General features: G+C 43.0%; 1 protein-coding gene across 1 annotated transcript in view; it reads left to right on the forward strand.

The window, feature by feature from the left end:
• Nucleotides 1-11,228, forward strand: part of LOC311492803 (transmembrane protein 8B-like) — a gene marked incomplete at its 3' end in the record, with an annotated part of 31,186 nt that extends 19,958 nt beyond the window's left edge. Inside the window, exons 7-9 of the mRNA XM_084551216.1 lie at nt 918-1,064; nt 7,307-7,423; nt 10,893-11,228. Coding sequence (XP_084407342.1) covers nt 918-1,064; nt 7,307-7,423; nt 10,893-11,228 — 600 coding nt within the window. The remainder of the gene's footprint in view (nt 1-917; nt 1,065-7,306; nt 7,424-10,892) is intronic.
• Between the last annotated feature and the right edge of the window lie 6,973 nt (nt 11,229-18,201).

Raw genomic sequence — 18,201 nt, forward strand, 5'->3', positions numbered from 1 at the left:
AGATGAAGTGATGCACCCATCATGCCTAGTTTCTACTGTACAAGCCTGTGGGGGCAGTGCTATGATCTGGGGTTGCTGCAGTTGCTCAGGTCTAGGTTCAGCAACATTATGTGTCCAAAGAATGAGGTCAGCTGACTACCTGAATATACTGAAAGACCAGGTTATTCCATCAATGGATTTTTTTCTTCCCTGATGTTCACGGGCATATTCCAAGATGACAATGCCAGGATTCATGGGGCTCAAATTGTGAAAGAGTGGTTCAGGGAGCATGAGACATCATTTTCACAAATGGATTGGCCACCACAGAGTCCAGACCTTAACCCCATTGAGAATCTTTGGGATGTGCTGGAGAAGGCTTTGTGCAGTGGTCAGACTCTCCCATCATCAATACAAGATCTTGGTGAAAAATTAATGCAACACTGGATGGAAATAAATCTGGTGACATTGCAGAAGCTTATTGAAACAATGCCACAGAGAATGTGTGCTGTAATCAAAGCTCAAGGAGGTCCAACGAAATATTAGAGCGTGTGACCTTTTTTTTGGTGGCCACTCTTTTCTGGCCAGGCAGTGTATTAAACAAAGTTAGCCAGTATTCATTTGTACTTGTTGCTAGTAATTGCTAACGTCAAATGAATGGAAACAATCGTCTTTTTCTTGCAAAAACTCGTCCAAGGAACCTTTGACGCTAAGCAAATAGTCTGGCTTAGTCAACAACCAAAGCACAGTAGAGGAATCGCATCCAGCTTGACAATAGCGTGTATGTTAGCAGTAGCTATAAGTCAGGCAAGAAAAACAGCATGCACCACTCTGTTAGCAAAGAGTACATTTTAATTGCAGAAAACAAGAATAATTGGTGTGATTCCATATTGTTTTGACACATCTGCTGCTTTTTTTCCCACCTCTCTCTCCTCTCACAGTTCTACCACGCATGCGACCAGCCAGGCATCGTGGTCTTTTGCATCATGGAGTACGACGTCCTGCAGTTCTGCGACTTCCTCGGGTCGCTCATGTCAGTGTGGGTCACTGTCATTGCAATGGCCAGGCTAAAGTCCATCATCAAACAGGTGTGTGTGTGTGTATTGTCTTTCTGCATTGTCCAATTTTGTCAAAGAAAAGTGAACAAAGGCAGCATTTGTACTGATACTCAGACTTAGATCCTGAAGAGTCCTGAATTTCCTGAAATAATTTTTACTCTAAGACAAGTGTGGTGGACATTTCTTAAAAATACAGACCAATAAACAAATAAACAAAAACAAAATTCATAATTATCTGATGCTGGTAACTGATCGTAATAGCCATGCCATAAATCGCTTGCACTGATTTTTCTTTTTCTTTCCTCACTCCGTCCATGAATTGTCTGATTTGCTCAGTTGCGTCTCTAAAAAGAGAAGCAGCCGTCCAGAAGAGAAACTCAGCTTGTTTGATTTTCTGGACAAAAATGTAAGATGTGGGCAGCGATTCAGACGACTGGAAACAGACATCTCCGCGACCCTAATGCATTTCCACTGTCATGCAGTCTGGCAGCACCTAAACTGTAGGAGAGAGTGTTAGAGGGAGACTACCTGAGAAAAAGCCCTGAAGCAAAGACAGAAGCTGCAGAGCCGTGTAGGGGAGCTATAAATGAGCAACCCGTTTCGGCGTGCGTCCACTTCTAGTTATAAATTAAAATATCAACGTGTTAAAATCAACAGTGCGTGGTGATAAATTCTCTGGTTGTTAACATATTGCGGTGGATAACGGTAAACACTAACAGGTGCACCTTCTCCCTGGGTCAGTCCCTGGCTGCACACCAAGGATGGAGCAGTCTCAGGGAAAAGTGTGTGTGTGTGTGTAAATGTGTGTCCATGTCCATAAATGAGACAGAGAGAGGGGGTGGTGTAGAGGGAGAGAGGGAGGGAGGGAAGGAGGGAGGGAGGGAGCGTGCACGAACATCTGCTGTCCTCTAGAGTTTTCATTTTTGCTTAGCGCTGCAGTACGCAGTCACTAATCAAATCGCACATGTCAGGACTGGCAAGTGGAACTGTGTGTGTTTGCGCACTAGAAATAGACACTGTGTGCGCGTGTGTGCGTTTGTTTTTGTGTGTGTTTGTTTGTTAATGTCTATGACTACAGCAGCAGCAGAGGGTGAGAGGCCCAGGAGAGCCTGATGGCGTGTGTTTGTGTGTGTTGTATTGTATGTGACTCTTGGACCTTCGCAGCTCTGAAAGTCCTCGCAAAAATGTCAGCAGAATATCCTGCGAGGATGTTTTTACTGCTTTGTATATAGGCCGATTTATTTTTTTATTTTTTGAGACTGTGCTTGCCGAAGGATACCGCATCTGAATCATATAAATCAGTTTAAAGGATAATTACGTTTTATCACATCTTCATACTTTAGGCGCCGTTTCATTGAGCAGATATGATAACGTTGTTCCCACCAAAGGAAATGCAGAGGTTTTGGTGCAACAGGACATTCTTTGCACCCACAGAATGTATATAAAAGAATTTGCACCATAGGCTGTATAAAGATGGAGGGTGGAAAATGCTCCTCAAAAGTGAAGCCAAAGCAAGTAGAGCTCCCCCTGGTGGCTGGCTGCAGTATAGGTCATAAGCTCCACCCCCTCCATGTTAGCGGATGGGACTTCGGTCAAACTAAAACTCTAAAATACACATCAACTTAATTTTTTTCAAGGATGATTCTATAATTTTAGGTAGTTATATATAATGTTGATGCATGTTCAAGTGTCAGTTTTTTGGATAAGTTTCGTTTTAGTTATTTGACGGGATGTGACATAATGGCGACTACCAGTGCAGACTGCCATGCCAACCGCTCTGTAAAGCAGTCCCATAGGACCGTGAGAGGTGTAAAAAAGAAATAAGTACAGTGTAATATCCAACATTTCCTTCTAACTGGTGGAGGTAGATCAGAACACAGTTTTAATTAAACAAAAGCATGGCTCCACTCTCGGACCGTACTGCGCAGACTCTGGCTCCAAAGTCACAAGATGGCGTCGCCCGTATCCCCGGGAAAATAGCGTCAGTTTGACCAATGCAAGGAAGTGGCGACACATTGTCCATATGTATACAGACTATGATTTGGGGGGGGGGTATCCCAGCTATCATTTGGCGAAAGGTGGGGTACACCCTGGACAGGTCTCCAGTCTCACACCCTTGGCCACTGTAGAATCATCAGTTAACCTAACAAGCATGTCATTGGACGGTGGGAGGAAGCTGGAGTACCCGGAGAGAACCCAAACAGACACAGGGAGAACATGCAAACTCCACACAGAAAGGCCCCAGTTGGCCGATGTATTCAAACCCAGAACACAGCTAAACAGTTTTCTCTTTTAATTTTCAACTTCCCTTGAGGACTTTAAAGGGGAACTATTGTTTTTTTACAACCTCGACCTTATTTCTGGCATAAAATAAAGTCGTTTACTCACCCATATAACTTATGTGTAATTCGTATTCCTTCGGGAGATATTTAGATCTGCGTATATCCATATAGTGGGAGTGACTGGGGCACCGAAAGGCAGCCTCTAAATAACGCATTATCTGCCGCGAAACTCGTTCATTTCACCAATATTTTGTTATGAAACGCTAGTGCTATTCCCCGTTGAGTCTGGAGTTACCTGTTATCATCATCCGGGGTCTGTAGATTGACCTACAGACGGATAGGTGTCTTCTGACCTGGATGATGTCATCTCTGAGCGCCGCGCGCACCCGCGACGGTCGGCTGGTTTACCTGTAATTTGCTATTGCCAGTTCTTTTGCAACATGGCTGAATATTTTTCCGGCTCTGAGGTTGTGGACGAACCATAGAACCGTAGAACGAAACAGTAGTTCCCCTTTAATGCCAATGTGACTTTCTGTACTTCTTGTCTCATCGTTTACATCTTATTTTGTGATGTTGGCGAGCAGAGAGTGATGACCCGAATCAGAAAAGTCAGGCCTCAGTTGTGGGGGGAAAAAAAAAAAAAATAGTCCTTTTAGGTGCAGGAAATATAAAATTGTATTTATATTTCAGAATGCCTTTATTGTGCTGTATTTTCCTTGCAAGAATTGCAGAATTACGGACCATTATCGAAATCGTCCTGCCAGTTTGAACAAAGCGACACTGTTGCAGCATTGTTACATGGGGGATAATGCAACACTGTGATGTGCGGTAGATTGACAAAAGGGCTCGACAAACTGGCTCCTGGGTAGACAGAAGGGAAGCAGCTGCGGACTATTGTCGATGCACCGTAGGGCCTTCATTTGCTGTTGTCGTTCCAAAATATGGCAAAAGAGCCACATTTACCAAAGCCAAACAAGGGCTCCTTTCTTATTTATTTATTTTTTTTAATATCTTCACCACAATTGCTTGGTTTAGTTGTCCTGACGTTGGCCCGCTGCAGACATTGCAAGCAAAACATCTTGATATTGTGGGAAACCGAGGAATCTATTACAGTTTGGAGCACTCTTATAGGCGAGTAGATCAGAAGAGTGTAGAGACCCACGAAGCGTGAAGCTATAAAAGCATGTGATAATACATAACTCTCTTTGTGATGCATCCTAGTTTCGTTCTGCTCTTCATCTTGTGGTGTAAACAAAAGTGAAGTGAAGTGAAAGTCAACCATAGTCTTGTATTTGGGAAAGGACGGTGAGATTGGTGCTTTATGCTTAGACGCTCTCCATCACACAACGTTTCAAAAGGAATAAATTACCAAATTATTTAGATCTAAAGTGACTTCAGACATGTTTCTTGTAAGGGTGCACTGCCACTGGGCGTGTTGTAAAACGGCGAAGGTCCGCGTTACCGCACATTTGTGAGTATGAGAATGTATGTCGCAGATAAAAATAGACTTCCTGCCAGAATTTCTACAAGCTCGTCCGTTACGTTGACAGATAATGATTCATTACAGCGAAACTCCCGCCTGTGAGCGTCAGTGCATTCACCCGCGCGTACAATGCATGCATGTTTGGGAGAGCTGCTGTATAATCCAGCAGCGGTGCAGCATGACGGATGACTGTTGCTGCGCCGAGTCCTCGGTGTTGCCCCGCGCTATTCCGTTCCCTCCTTGGTCTGTGCCAATTAGTCTTTTTCTTCCTCAGGCAGGTCATTCCTTCCATGCTCAAAAATCCCCAATTTCTCCTCATGCTGCCCACCAGACAGAAGAATGCACACCCCGGGCGTCCTGGACAGGCTTAAATTCTCCCAAAGAATGTGCAGCACAGCTTATTGATTTTTTTTTTTCTTCATTCTCACTTTATTTCTTTTATATCCTGTGGCTTTCTGTCCAATTGCGAGCTTGGCAAAAACTAAAAAAATAAAAAAGCGACTGGTATTATTTATAGCACTGTGGCTCTATTGTTAGCATTTTGTTGTCTTTGTTGTATTATGTTTGGTGTATTACTCTGCGAGCTCTTTAAAATACCGTTTTTGATTGCACCTGAGCCCAGCAGACGCGCAGTTATTTTCCGTACTGACCGTTTCCCCGCTCGTACATTAAACTGCCGGCTCATTTACATAATGAGAGGCTTTTACCTCTTGTGCCAACGACTTACAGTACATGCTGTTTGCGAAAGTCAGCTGTAGATATGGTTGTTAACGTTCCAGGATAAGGCTGTTATTATTTTATATTCTTTCTTTTTTTTTTATTGTCGACAAATTGCAGAAACGGACCACAGAGCGTTGAGCGGTCTCTCATTACCGTGTAACTGCCATTGGTTTTTAACCCGGGAGCCTTTTGTTCCTGTGGAGTTATTTAACAATAGATCACAACTATATTGATTCATTTAAAAATGTTCCAGAGAAGCTGAGCTCTGTAGAGCTCCATCATTAAACCAGGAAAAGCCCAGATGTGAGATTTTAGGTGTTTGATTTGGCGATTCCTATAGTTACTGGTAGACAGGTAGAAACAGCATATATAGTTATAGTACAGACCACCTGAAAAACATCAGTGCTTTATTAAACCAATGGAAGAGTAGTTGGAACTTTTATACACCGATATGGCATAACATTAAGACCACTGACAGGAGACGTAAATAGCATCGACCATCTTGTGACAATACAACGTTCTGCTGGTAAACTTTTGGACCTGGCATTCATTCATGTGTATGTTACTTAGACATGTAGCACCCACCTAGACCAGACCAGGCACCCCCACCTCTTAGACACCCCTTAGACACTCCTTGATGGCAGCAGCCATCCCCAGCAGGATGCAGCCACAGAAACACTCAAAAAAACATGAAGAACATCACAAGGTGTTGACCTGGCCTCCAAATTCACTAGATCCCAAACTGATCAAGTATCTGTGGGATGATCCACAGAGGCCCCTCCCCTCAACCCATAGGACCCAAAGGCCCCCACTAACATCATTCTGTTGCCAGGACACCCTCAGTCACAACTTTTTTGGAGGCACAAGGGAGACCTACACAATATTAGGAAGGTGGTCATAATGTTATGCCTAATCAGTGTATATGTGAGGATCCATGGTCTGACTAAATGTTGCACACAGCATGCAACTGTGAACATCAGTGCGTAGCAGAAGAAGCAGGTCTTCATCTAACAGCTCATCGTGGCTGCTCCTTCTTGTCCCATCTCTCTCAGCTACAATTTCAAATAGATCTACTAAAAAAAATGCTAAAAATGTAAATTGTCTTGTCACGTAGATACAGTTTTGATGAACAATGACAAAAATGTAATTCTAATAATACTAAGTTACACTGTATTTATCCCACATGGGGAAATTACTGTACTTTTCAGCCTTTGACCCGTCCATTCATTCACACAGTGTACACTTGGAGCAGTAGGCTGCTAATGGTGTACACCCAGGGAGCAATTTGGGCGTTAGGCGTTTGCTCAGGACACCGTACGTGGGGCCTGTGGTGGCCCATCAGTCCCAAGCTACGCCACATCTCCCCCCAAATGTCTACACGTCACCATTGTCTTACCTCATATGGCAACAGTGGACAGACTGGAGACCTGTCCAGGGCGTCCCCCACCTCTCGCCCAATGACAGCTGGGACAGACTCCGACCCTCCAGGGGACAAGCGGTTACAGAAAATGAATGAATGAACAGATTTGTACTCACTTTATTTATTTTAGTAAGGAGCAGCTTTCTTTTTTTCTTATTTATTGTTCATTCAAGTGTTTTTCAGACCTCAATCTTTGGTGACAGATTTAATATATAATGTGTGCACGTCTAGGGGGAAAGACTGATATGCTCACGCTCGACCACACAAACATCCTCTTATTTACAGGAGATGTAGCGATGTTGACTGAGTTTATAGAGGGCGGTTATTCATCCGTGTTGTTGTTTTTTTTTTGGTTTGTTTTGTTAAGGTGCTGTATCTGCTGGGGGCGATGTCTCTGTCCATGGCTCTGCAGCTGGACCGTCACGGTCTGTGGAACCTCCTGGGACCCAGCCTGTTTGCCCTGGGCATCATGGCCGTAGCATGGGTAAGGGAAAAATGCACACATTCACTGCACAGCAAGAGTCTTCAACAATAACAACAACCAACCAAAAAAAATAAATAATAAAAACTCATTTATTTTCACATGTATTTAATTGCATTTGAGGAAAAAAAGTGGTTTATTGATCTTAGGGGGGAAATTCACACGTTGCAGCAGTACAAGAGGATAAATGACAACAAATAAAGAATATTGAATGGAATAAAAAACGAGGGATATAAGAGGGACGGCACTAAAAGGCTGGATAATTATTTTCGTGCAATAATTTGTTTAAAGGAAATCCAGAAAGTGACAGTTTTCAAAAACAGTTTGAAAATATTTCTCTGCGTGCACACAGTCTGCAAAAATCTGCAAAAACTATCTCTTCAGTGGGTGTTTTCGCACAGGACGAATCATAATTATTTTAATGCACAATGTGCCTTTTTTACATTCACGGGACAAGCTCGTTCAAACACGCAGACCAAATGTGTCGCCGCTGTCCCCCCTAGTGTTCCTCGTGACAGTAAACCTGAAAGGATTTAATACGTCGCTTTAGCTAACACAGGCTTGGAACGCGTGCCCGGCTAAAGAAACGTGGTTTTTCTGACCGATGAAGCTATTTTACATTAGTGCGGAATGGGCTTTAAAAGTTTTTGCAGCTTGTGGGTATTAGTCATGGGTTGTAGTTCCATTATAACTCAGCTTGTACTTTCACTGACTCTTCTTCGAGTCATAATGTGCTCCCTGAACTGAGAAGATAAAAAATAATAGTCTTTCAGGCAAGGTTCTAGAGAGAGAGAGAGAGAAAAAAAAAAAGCCTTTAACACCAAACCTCTGACATGAGTTTGAAAATAAGGTTTGCGCTTCTTCCCTTGGAGAAAGCTTTGCGTCGAATAAAGTGTGGGAGTTGCAGCTCCGAGAGTTATCTTTCCGCGAGCCGAAGGATCCTGCAGAAACTATGGAAGATGAAGTGCTGTTTAATTCCAGCATGTAAACCCTCCAGCTTTAGCACAAGAAGAAAAAAAGTAGGATACGATGTATTTTTACCATAATCAAAAATCTCTGATTCACAACAACGCTTCAAAGTTCATGCGAGGCGCGATACGACTGTGGGAGATTTACATAAAGCTGTTGGCCTCTTGGATTTTATTTACGCTTTGGCAGATTTGTAATTCAATTATAGATGGCTTGTTAAAAATGTGCTATTTGACAAATATAAAATGCAAACATTACAGTCTGGCATACAGAATCTCAGTCTGCAAATGAAACCACGCACAAACGACAAGAGTAAACTCCGCGCAGCAACTCTTCCACAACTCTTAGCTCATGCCAGTGTTGCAGTTTTTAAAGATAAACCTGGGCTCTGGTTGCACGACGCTTCATAATTCATCGGCTGTTCGATAGCGTCTGTCTGCATCTCAATATTTTTTTCCCCCCCTCAGCGCTGCACATCTCCCGAGTTCGAGCGCAATTTTCCCACAAGAGCCCTTTCATTTTCAGCTTGTCATGTTTCTGCAAAGCTTGGCATTCTGAACGTTCCCAGACACAACCGAATTAGATCAGTCAAGCGGAGGGCACAGAGCATCTGCCGCTGTGCAGGGGTGTCATTAGCAGTAAGAGGAAGGGGAGAAGTTCAAATCTGTCAACGCCAAATATCCCTAATTCTCCAAACTAAATGAGGTTCCCGACTCACACATGAAAAGGCCACTCTGGAGTGGAATTGTTCTCCTTAACCAGGAGAATATACTGCTCCAAAAGGGACTGAATCAGTAGAAATGCATTTCGTATTTTACCTCACTTGGCTTCACATAGATTATTAGCCTTTAATCTAAACTGCACGCAGCATAATAATTTAATCAGAGCCGCTTCCTGCTAGAATACATGTAATTACCTTTGTCATTCAGCAGCAGCATTTCCCCTGATAGAGTGGGAATGCTTTATAGCAACGATCGGAGAAAAAATATATAACGCGAGCGTTCGGCGTTTATGAGCTGATGAAAATAGAGACTGAGTACAACAACAAAGTGCTTTTTAAACGCTGGCTGGAAGGAAATAAAATGAAATGTCTCAGTCTCTTTGTACTTGCAGCAATTCTGGGCCAGTTACAGAGAGAATGAGCAATATACTCCGGACCGAACAAATAGAGACGTCATATCCAGTTACCGCCAAACTGAACGCGAGCGTCAGTAGCTGAGTAGGAAATGCAGTAATCGCCTATCCATCAAGCGCCCGTGATCAATGTGATGGACCTTTGCCGCAGCATTAGGTGTGAATACAGATTCCAGACATTAAAAGCAGTTGAGATTTATTAAGATTGAGATTTTGTTGCTCCAATAAAGGAGAGATGCCTCCTGGTGCCTCACTGAAGAACCTATTGATCTCCATTTTTGAGTGACTCCTCCCTGCAGCATCTCCCACTCCAATATCCATGTCATCACGCAGGAGTTAATATCAAGGCAAGCACGACGCTGAACATGCTCACCCTGCTCCCTGTGACTCGCATGTATTAGACCCCTCATCATGCAAGCACAAAACAAACACGCAAGTGCACCGTAGCTCCGGTTTGTACGGGCGTTTCGACAAATATTTGAACGAGTTGAAGACGTATTGATCATCAGATGGATCTCAGGTGGCACTGTGCAGTTATTTCCTAGATAAATCTAAACACATTAGTGGCTTTTAATTGACCATACCAATGGAATACAGAAAGCTATGTTATTTTACCCAACTGACACCGATCAGGCATAACATTATGACCACCTTCCTAATATTGTGTAGGTCTCTCTTGTGCCTCCAAAACAGTTATGACTCATCAGAGAATGGACATGGGCCTTCTGAGGGTGTCCTGTGGTGTCTGGCAACAGAATATTGTTAGTGGGGGGGGCTTTGAGGGGAGGGGCCTCTGTGGATCATCCCACAGATACTTGATCAGGGTGGGATCTAGTGAATTTGGAGGCCAGGTCAATACCTTGTGCTGTTCTTCATGCTTTTTGAGTTGTTCCTAGTTGTTCTACGCTGCATCCTGCTGGGGATGTCTGCTGCCATCAAGGGGTGTTATTGCTGTGGGGTGGGGGGTACCTGGTCTGGTCTACGTGGGTGCTACATGTCTAAGGAACATCTACATGAATAAATGCAGGTCCAAAAGTTTCCCAGCAGAACATTGCACTGTCACAAGATGGTCAATGTTATTTACTTCTCCTGTCAGTGGTCATAATGTTGTGGCTGAGTGGTGTGTAATGTATAAGCAAACTCTTTTTTTCCAGCCTCAAGCAGATGTGTCCCCCTGTATGAGTTGGGTTCCTGTTGAGGTTTCTTCCTGTTAAAAGGAGTTTTTCTTGGCACTGTTGCCTTAGTTCTTGTTCTTAGCTCATGTTCTGGGGAGTTCCAGGCTTTGTGTTCTATAAAGCATCCTGAGACAATCTGACTTGAACTAAATACATGTAAAACATGCTGTTTCATGTGTCTGTTGGCCCGTCAGACGGTGCGCACCATCCGCCGCCGGCGCTGCTACCCGCCCACCTGGAAGCGCTGGGTCTTCTTCCTCTTCCCGGGCACCATGATCGCCACCTCCGCCGTGGCGCTGTACGCCTTCGTGGAGACGGAGGAGAACTACTTCTACATCCACAGCATCTGGCACATGCTGATCGCGGGGAGCGTGGGCTTCCTCCTGCCGCCCCGCGCCAAGCCCGACGCCAAGGTGACCCCGCTGAAGCGCCGGCGGGGCTGCGGCTACCAGCTGTGCGTGAACGAGCACGAGGAACTGGGCCTGGTGGACCCAGCCATCATCTCCATCAACAGCATCTGCACCAGCTGATGAACTCCCCACGGCCAGCCTTTTACCTTAGAGACACTTACTTCATTGCCTTCTTTTACTTGGGAAAATTCACACATGGGAAATTAAGCCACAGAACTTGAAAAAGCAATGTAAATACTTAAAAATGCTGATGTGACACACTGGATTTTCTTTTTTTTTTTCTCTTGTTATTGTCATGGTAATTCCTATGAGTACAAATGTAATTATTATTATTATCTATAGTTAAAGTTCTGATGAATTGTGGGTGTACAGTGACACACTGTTGTTTGTGAATATGTATTTAAAGTCAAAGCTGAAACACTGCTGCTATCTGACGGCGACTGTAAAACTGCTTCTGTTGGTTATTTATTGGTGGTCTTGTAAACAGGCCGTTCGTTTTACTGTATACTGTAAGGGGGCACAGGTGCAGGGTGGGGGGAGGGGGGCGTTTATCAAGGGCACGGCTTTTCTGAAATTCTTTTGAAATATATCTTTTGCACTGAGACACAAAAATGTCATTCTGTAAATTTTTATAATATAATATCAACAGTGGGCACCACAAATGTAAAAACCTAGTTGTCATGTGGAATGTTAGACTGTCTTTTGCATTTGCAATGTACCGCTTTTACACGAATGTGCTGATTGTGTGTGATGTTGGGGGAGGGGTGCAATTTCCAAAGTCCAGCTGCCTGTTGTTGAAAGAGCAGAGGGGGAGGCGGGATTTACTTCAGAGACCTCAAACCAAGACCTCACCTCCCCGTTCTCTCCTGACGGGCCTCGTGTGACACCACATTCATGAACAATAAATGTTTTCTTTCTTTGCCTCCGTATTACTCTTCTTCTTCTGCCGCTGCCGCTGCTGCTGCTGCTTTCGAAGCTTTTAAAACGCAACTGGTGGAAAAGCTCGCCGCGCACAGAGACATCATATTGCAATCCCCGGCCCTAATGGAAGCCGGTGCTTCTCAGACAGTGAGATGAGACGCTGTCAACAGCATCCTCCCAGGAATAGAGCGAGAGATAAATAATTCTCCTCCGGAGCAGCGGCATGAAGGCTTGAGCTTGAGAGCATGCTGTCGATAGCCTCGTTCTTCTTATGTAAGAAGAAAACAGAAGAGCTGAGAGAGTTTTAAGAACTGCTCTCTATATTCCCGTCTAGCTGAAGATCCATCAGCCTCCTCATTTCTCTTTGTGCGCGGCAGGTTTTTCTCTTTTTTTGTTTTGTTTTTTTATATCACTTTATTTCAGAAAAGATGAAAGAAAGTATTATTTTGGCAACTGCATACTGCGAGCTAAGTGAAGATACCTGGCCTTGACATTATGAGAATAAAAAATCATCGCAGCCCTCAGAGGAATGGGTTGACGCTGGTACGCTTTCTTGCCTCTATTCTAAACATAAAGCTACAGCCATCGAGCGTAGCATTAGCGCGAAAAAAAAGGGCCGGGAACACGAGGAATCGGCTAGCCACGCTCTGATCAGACTAAACTGATGGAAATCTTTGGAGATTTGGTGCCGCTGTGGCTTTAGTTAAACAAATGCGACAGCGGTATAAGAGCGAAGGAGCGTACTTCCTAGAATGTCAAACTACAAATAGAGAAATATACTCAAATAACTAAAAATAGACGTTAGCAACAAGTGTTGTCAGTGATTAAACGAAGAAAAAAACACTTAATCACCCAATCAAATCTCATTTTTCGTTGTTTCTGGTTTGCAAGCTTTTATTTACAGAGCCAGATAGAGGATTTCACCAAAGCCTCAACCGCTGCAGCTAATTATGCCTCCATTTTATTTTTTTTTAGTGTCTATTCAAGCTTTGAGAATATGATGGAATGAGGTCAGCGGAGGCCATGTGAAAATCCCGACGTCAAATTTCCATCTCACCGTTCAAAAGGGAAAAATCACAAATACACACAACGTCCAAGTGTCTAAATAAAGACGAGTACGCGGCGCTTTATGCTTCTGTCAGAATTTAGCTGAATCGCAGCGTAAACTCACATTCACGTCCTTTATTTCACGTTTAACGCGTTAAGGATTTCGTATCAAACCGAACAAGGTGCTTCCCACACAACCTAACCTAGTCTTTGTAGCGTTCTTCATCTCGGCGAAAAGAAATGCAAATTGGCCCTTCTTCCCCCCATTTTCTTATTTTATTTTATCCCCAGCAGATAATTTAAGAAGCCCCGTTCGCTCTTAAGGGACCTTGTTGATACCGAAAGGAAAAACACAAAGTGCCATTGAAATGCAAACCGAAACCCGACGCTTCAAATCAATGCAAAAACTTCGAGACACTGTATTTATTCCGGGGCACTTTCTCGCTCCCTCCCCTGCTACTTCAATGAAAAGCCAAGTAATGGAAATTCTTGTAATAAGAGACTCAATATTCCAAGTGCGGAGTGCACCCCTTGGCGAGAATAAAAGGCCTGTGACTGTGCTTAATGACACAAATTAGACCAAAATGACAGGGTCTTAGATATTGAAATTTCAAACTGTGGATACCCCCATACTTTCAACCACACGTGAAATCAAAGCAAGTGCCTTCTTTGTATTCATGGATTCCTGGCTAACATAACAGGATTATTACTCAGACACACCATAACCTACAGCACGGGAGCTATTTCAGCTCGGCCTATTTGCATGTTGTTGTTTTTTTATATATTTAGTAACTGCAGCGCTGTTGATGAGCACAGAGCTACGGTCTTAGGCTGAAAAAATGACGGACGTGACTGTAAGTGCTGTATTTGTGTGGGATTTCGATGCTGGTCCGGTACGGTCTCGTTTTAAAGAGGAACTACTGTTTTTTACAACCTGGACCTTATTTCTGGCATAAAATATGATCGTTTACTCACCCATATAACTTTGGTGTTATTTGGAGTCATTCGTCAGATATTTAGATCTGCATATATCCATGTAGTGGGAGTGAATGGGGCACCGAAACTCAGCCTCTAAATAACGCATTATCTGCCGTGAAACTCGTTCATTTCACCAATATTTTGTTATGATACGCCAGTGCTATTCCCCGTTGAGTCCGGAGTAACCTGTTATAATCATCCGGGGTCTGTAGATTGAGTAATTTGCGTTTTGAGCCAGAGTATACGGATAAGGAGCTCGTTGAAAGGAGGATGCGGAGGCAGAGAGAGGAACAGCTGGCCAAAGAACAACAAACTGCTGCATGTCCGCAAATAGATAACAGGTAACTCCGGACTCAACGGGGAATAGCACTAGTGTATCATAAAATATTGGTGAAATGAACGAGTTTTGCGGGAGATGCGTTAATGCTTTATTTAGAGGCTGCGTTGCGGTGCCCCAGTCATTCCCAGTATATGGATATACGCGGATTTAAATATCTGACGAACAACTCCAAATAACACCAAAGTTATATGGGTGAGTAAACGATCCTATTCTATGCCAGAAATATGGTCTGGGTTGTAAAAAAACAGTAGTTCCCCTTTAAAAAGACTGAAAGTCCTCAACTGTGCCAGCAGTTCTGCGACGGCGGTGCTCTGAGCTAAATGCTAACACCATCATACCATGCTTGCCTACAGCAAATAGGCAAAATGCTCAACTGCACAGCTACAGAGCAGTTATAAAAATAAGTCATGAGCAAGACATGAGGCTTTAAAAAGAGAAATGATGTGCACCTAAAAATTGCAGAAAACGGTTGAACGCTGCGCGGCAAAGTCACAACAACTTTATTCCAAACTTTTACAGACTACCCCAGCTAGAGCTACCCTTTGGTCTCCAATTCTGCTCGGTTCGTAAATCCCACCTGAATGTCAACGGAGCTGCACATCACAAGCATGTAAAAGCAGGGGGTGGAAATGCAGTTTGAGCACAAAGTACGTCCAAGGTCAACACAAGGATGCATAATGCTGCCTTAGGAGCAGCAACACCGAATGCATGGCGAGATAATGAGTCATCTTTTTCGTAAGGCTTGAATTTGGAGAGAGCCAAGGGAAGTGTTTTACTTACAGTGTCTGCTGTTTCCCACTTTTAAAGACGTTAGTTCTTCTGGATCCGTCTGGAGAGTCATCAGTTCCACTGTTTGTCTCGTATGATTGCATAGCAACCAGGAAATATAAGCCCATTTTATTGGACCAGATGCACTCGGGGGTGCAAACGCTAGTCCATAATCAAGCTACATTATAGATTAAGTTAATTAGGAATTAATTACGTCTTGAGCATGCTGAACCACTTAGAAGAAGCATAGTCTTCCCCACTTTTACTGTCATTCCTACTTTTTCATGAAGAAGTCAAAGCTTGTCGTCCAACACAACCATGAGGGGTCAAAACAGTGGCTTTTCCCACATCCTCATCATCGTATCGCTCTCTTAAATTGAGCTTGAAACAGCAACAAGCCTCATTTCCCTTATGAGCCTGGCATCCTGCATAAAGTTGTGATTTAAATATAAATGAGAGATTAGCGAATGACCATGAGGGAGATGAGAAGTTAGCGGAGGGCAAAACCTGTTCTGATGAATCTGTTGCAGACGCTGCAGCTCTATCAGCTGGAGGAGGAAGACGGAGCTCTCCTTTCACTGCAAACTGCAAAGACACTGAAGGGGAAAGCGGAGACTGAATTTTTTCTCGGCTGCCGAGCTCGAGGCTGCGGGTTAAATACTGTGCCGGGGGAACAAGCATAGCGGTGAACATGGCTGTTAATGGGAGACGGACGAAGTCTGCTGAGTTTCAAACGTTTCAGCAGAACATTGTTTAACCAGACGCTGTCCGGTCTAGTTACCTCTAATGGGAGCCAGTCCGTGAAGCGCAGCCTCTACCTGCTGGTCACTTGCCGTCAGTGTGCAGCCAATCGATATCATGCGCAGAAACCCCCAGGCTAAATCATATTGTTCCTTTGGTCTCTGTAGACTCATCGGTGCTGCAGTAAAGGTCATGCTGTCATTTGACTGATGTAGTGACTTTGTTTGCTTTATGTCTAAGTTACTTATTTGTAGCATGCTGGAAATACACCGATCAGACGTAACATTATGACCACCTGCCTAATACTGTTGTAGGTCTCCCTTGTGCCTCCAAAACATGGGCCTTCTGAGGGCGTCCTGTGGTGTCTGGCAACAGAATATTGTTAGTGGAGGGGGGGCCTTTGAGGGGAGGGGCCTCTGTGGATCATCCCACAGATACTTGATCAGTTTGGGATCTAGTGAATTTGGAGGCCAGGTCAACACCTTGTGCTGTTCTTCATGTTTTTTTTAGTTGTTCCTAAAGTGTTTTTGTGGCTGCTGCCATCAAGGCGTGTCATTGCTACGGGGGTGGGGGTACCTGGTCTGGTCTGGTCTAGGTGGGTGCTACATGTCTAAGTAACATCCACATGAATGAATGCCAGGTCCAAAAATCTTCCCAGCAGAACACTGTATTGCCACAAGATGGTTAATGTTATTTACTTCTCCTGTCATAGAAGGTCATAATGTTGTGGCTGATTGCATATTTTGGTAAAGTATATCCAGGGTTGGGTCAGATTACTTTGAAATGTAATCCATTACTGACTACAAATTACATGGCAATTTTTGTAATCAGTAACGTAATCAGTTGGATTACCAAAAACATGTAACGTAATCTGATTACTTTTAGATTACTTCAATAAATATGCACCTTAAGTAAAAGACACCGTCACAGAATTGATCAATGAATTCTCTTTTTATTTTTCTCTTTATTATTTCATTACATCTAAGAAAACTTTTTGCTCTCAGTAAAGCATTCCTTTGTGAATGAACTAAAAACTGTATTAACTAAAAACTTTATATTTATTACTAAGTACTTTCTTTACTCTGAACATATCCGTTTTTCAGACCATATCCTCATATCAACCTGCTTAACTCTTTTCTCACATCATATTGAATGTTTACAACTAAAAACATTCCTAAAATATTTTTCTATATTTTCTCATATTTCTCTTTCTGAACATTTCTCATAACATATCCACAACATGTCTTTCAAAATCTCAAAATAAGTCTGTAAATAAGTCTGTAAACATATCATAGAACAAAAGTGAACATGTTCTTTTTAAAATGTAATCAGGTAATCCCCAACAATGTAACTGTAATCTGATTACACAATTTTTGTATTGTAATCTGGGCTGATTATAGTTACTTGATTTTTGTAATCTGATTACGTAATCCAGATTACATGTAATCCATTACTACCCAACCCTGAGTATATCTGGGTGTATTCACGCACTCATGCAAAACTCATCATATTTCCACCAGCCTCCCCTTCAGTTAATTAGCTAATTAGTGAATATTTAAAGCTAAACTAAGACGGTGTGGTAAACACTACACCTGATTTATTTCAACACGTTCTCACTTCGTGTCTCAACAGTGTGAGGAACAGCCTCATGTTCATGTCTGTTCACTCTGTAGTTGTGTTTCTAGAGTGTATGTGCAGATATAATTAGATTGAAACAACATAGCATACTGGTATACAGTTATGCATCTCTGACCGGGGCGACCAAAGCAGCTGCATTCATTGAAATTTCATCCGTTCACGACTACAAGAAACAAACAAAAGCAACAATGACAGCCATTTTGTATTCAGCTGGATCTGCATCCAAAATAACATCTTTGCTGGTGACATTAATAATTCAGACGGTTCGTGGATTTTGTTTATGAAAACTGAAAGCAGGCTGACTCCACGTATAGAACAATGTTACGATTATTTCAGATATTACATTAGATTACCCAGGAAGCCATACACGATGACACTAAAGCACCTGTGCTTTTTAAGATCTGTATTTTTCCTTCTTTTTTTTTACATAATCCATGATTAGTCTGCTACAAAACATTTGGAAATAGCCTGCGTGCCATCAGCCTCAAGTACTAACTGAAATTAGACAAATTGAACATGCATGAGGGTCTGTGCACCCATGCATTACGTACACACAAAAAGGGAGCAGGGGTCCAATTATGTAGTATTTTTGACATGTACGCCTGCTGAATGCTGATCATCTGAGTTCCCATGAGCGCTCGGGTTGTGTTACCCTGAGAT

The sequence above is a fragment of the Chelon labrosus genome (genome assembly GCF_963514085.1).
Source record: "Chelon labrosus genome assembly, chromosome: 9".
NCBI classification, from domain to species: Eukaryota; Metazoa; Chordata; class Actinopteri; order Mugiliformes; family Mugilidae; genus Chelon; species Chelon labrosus.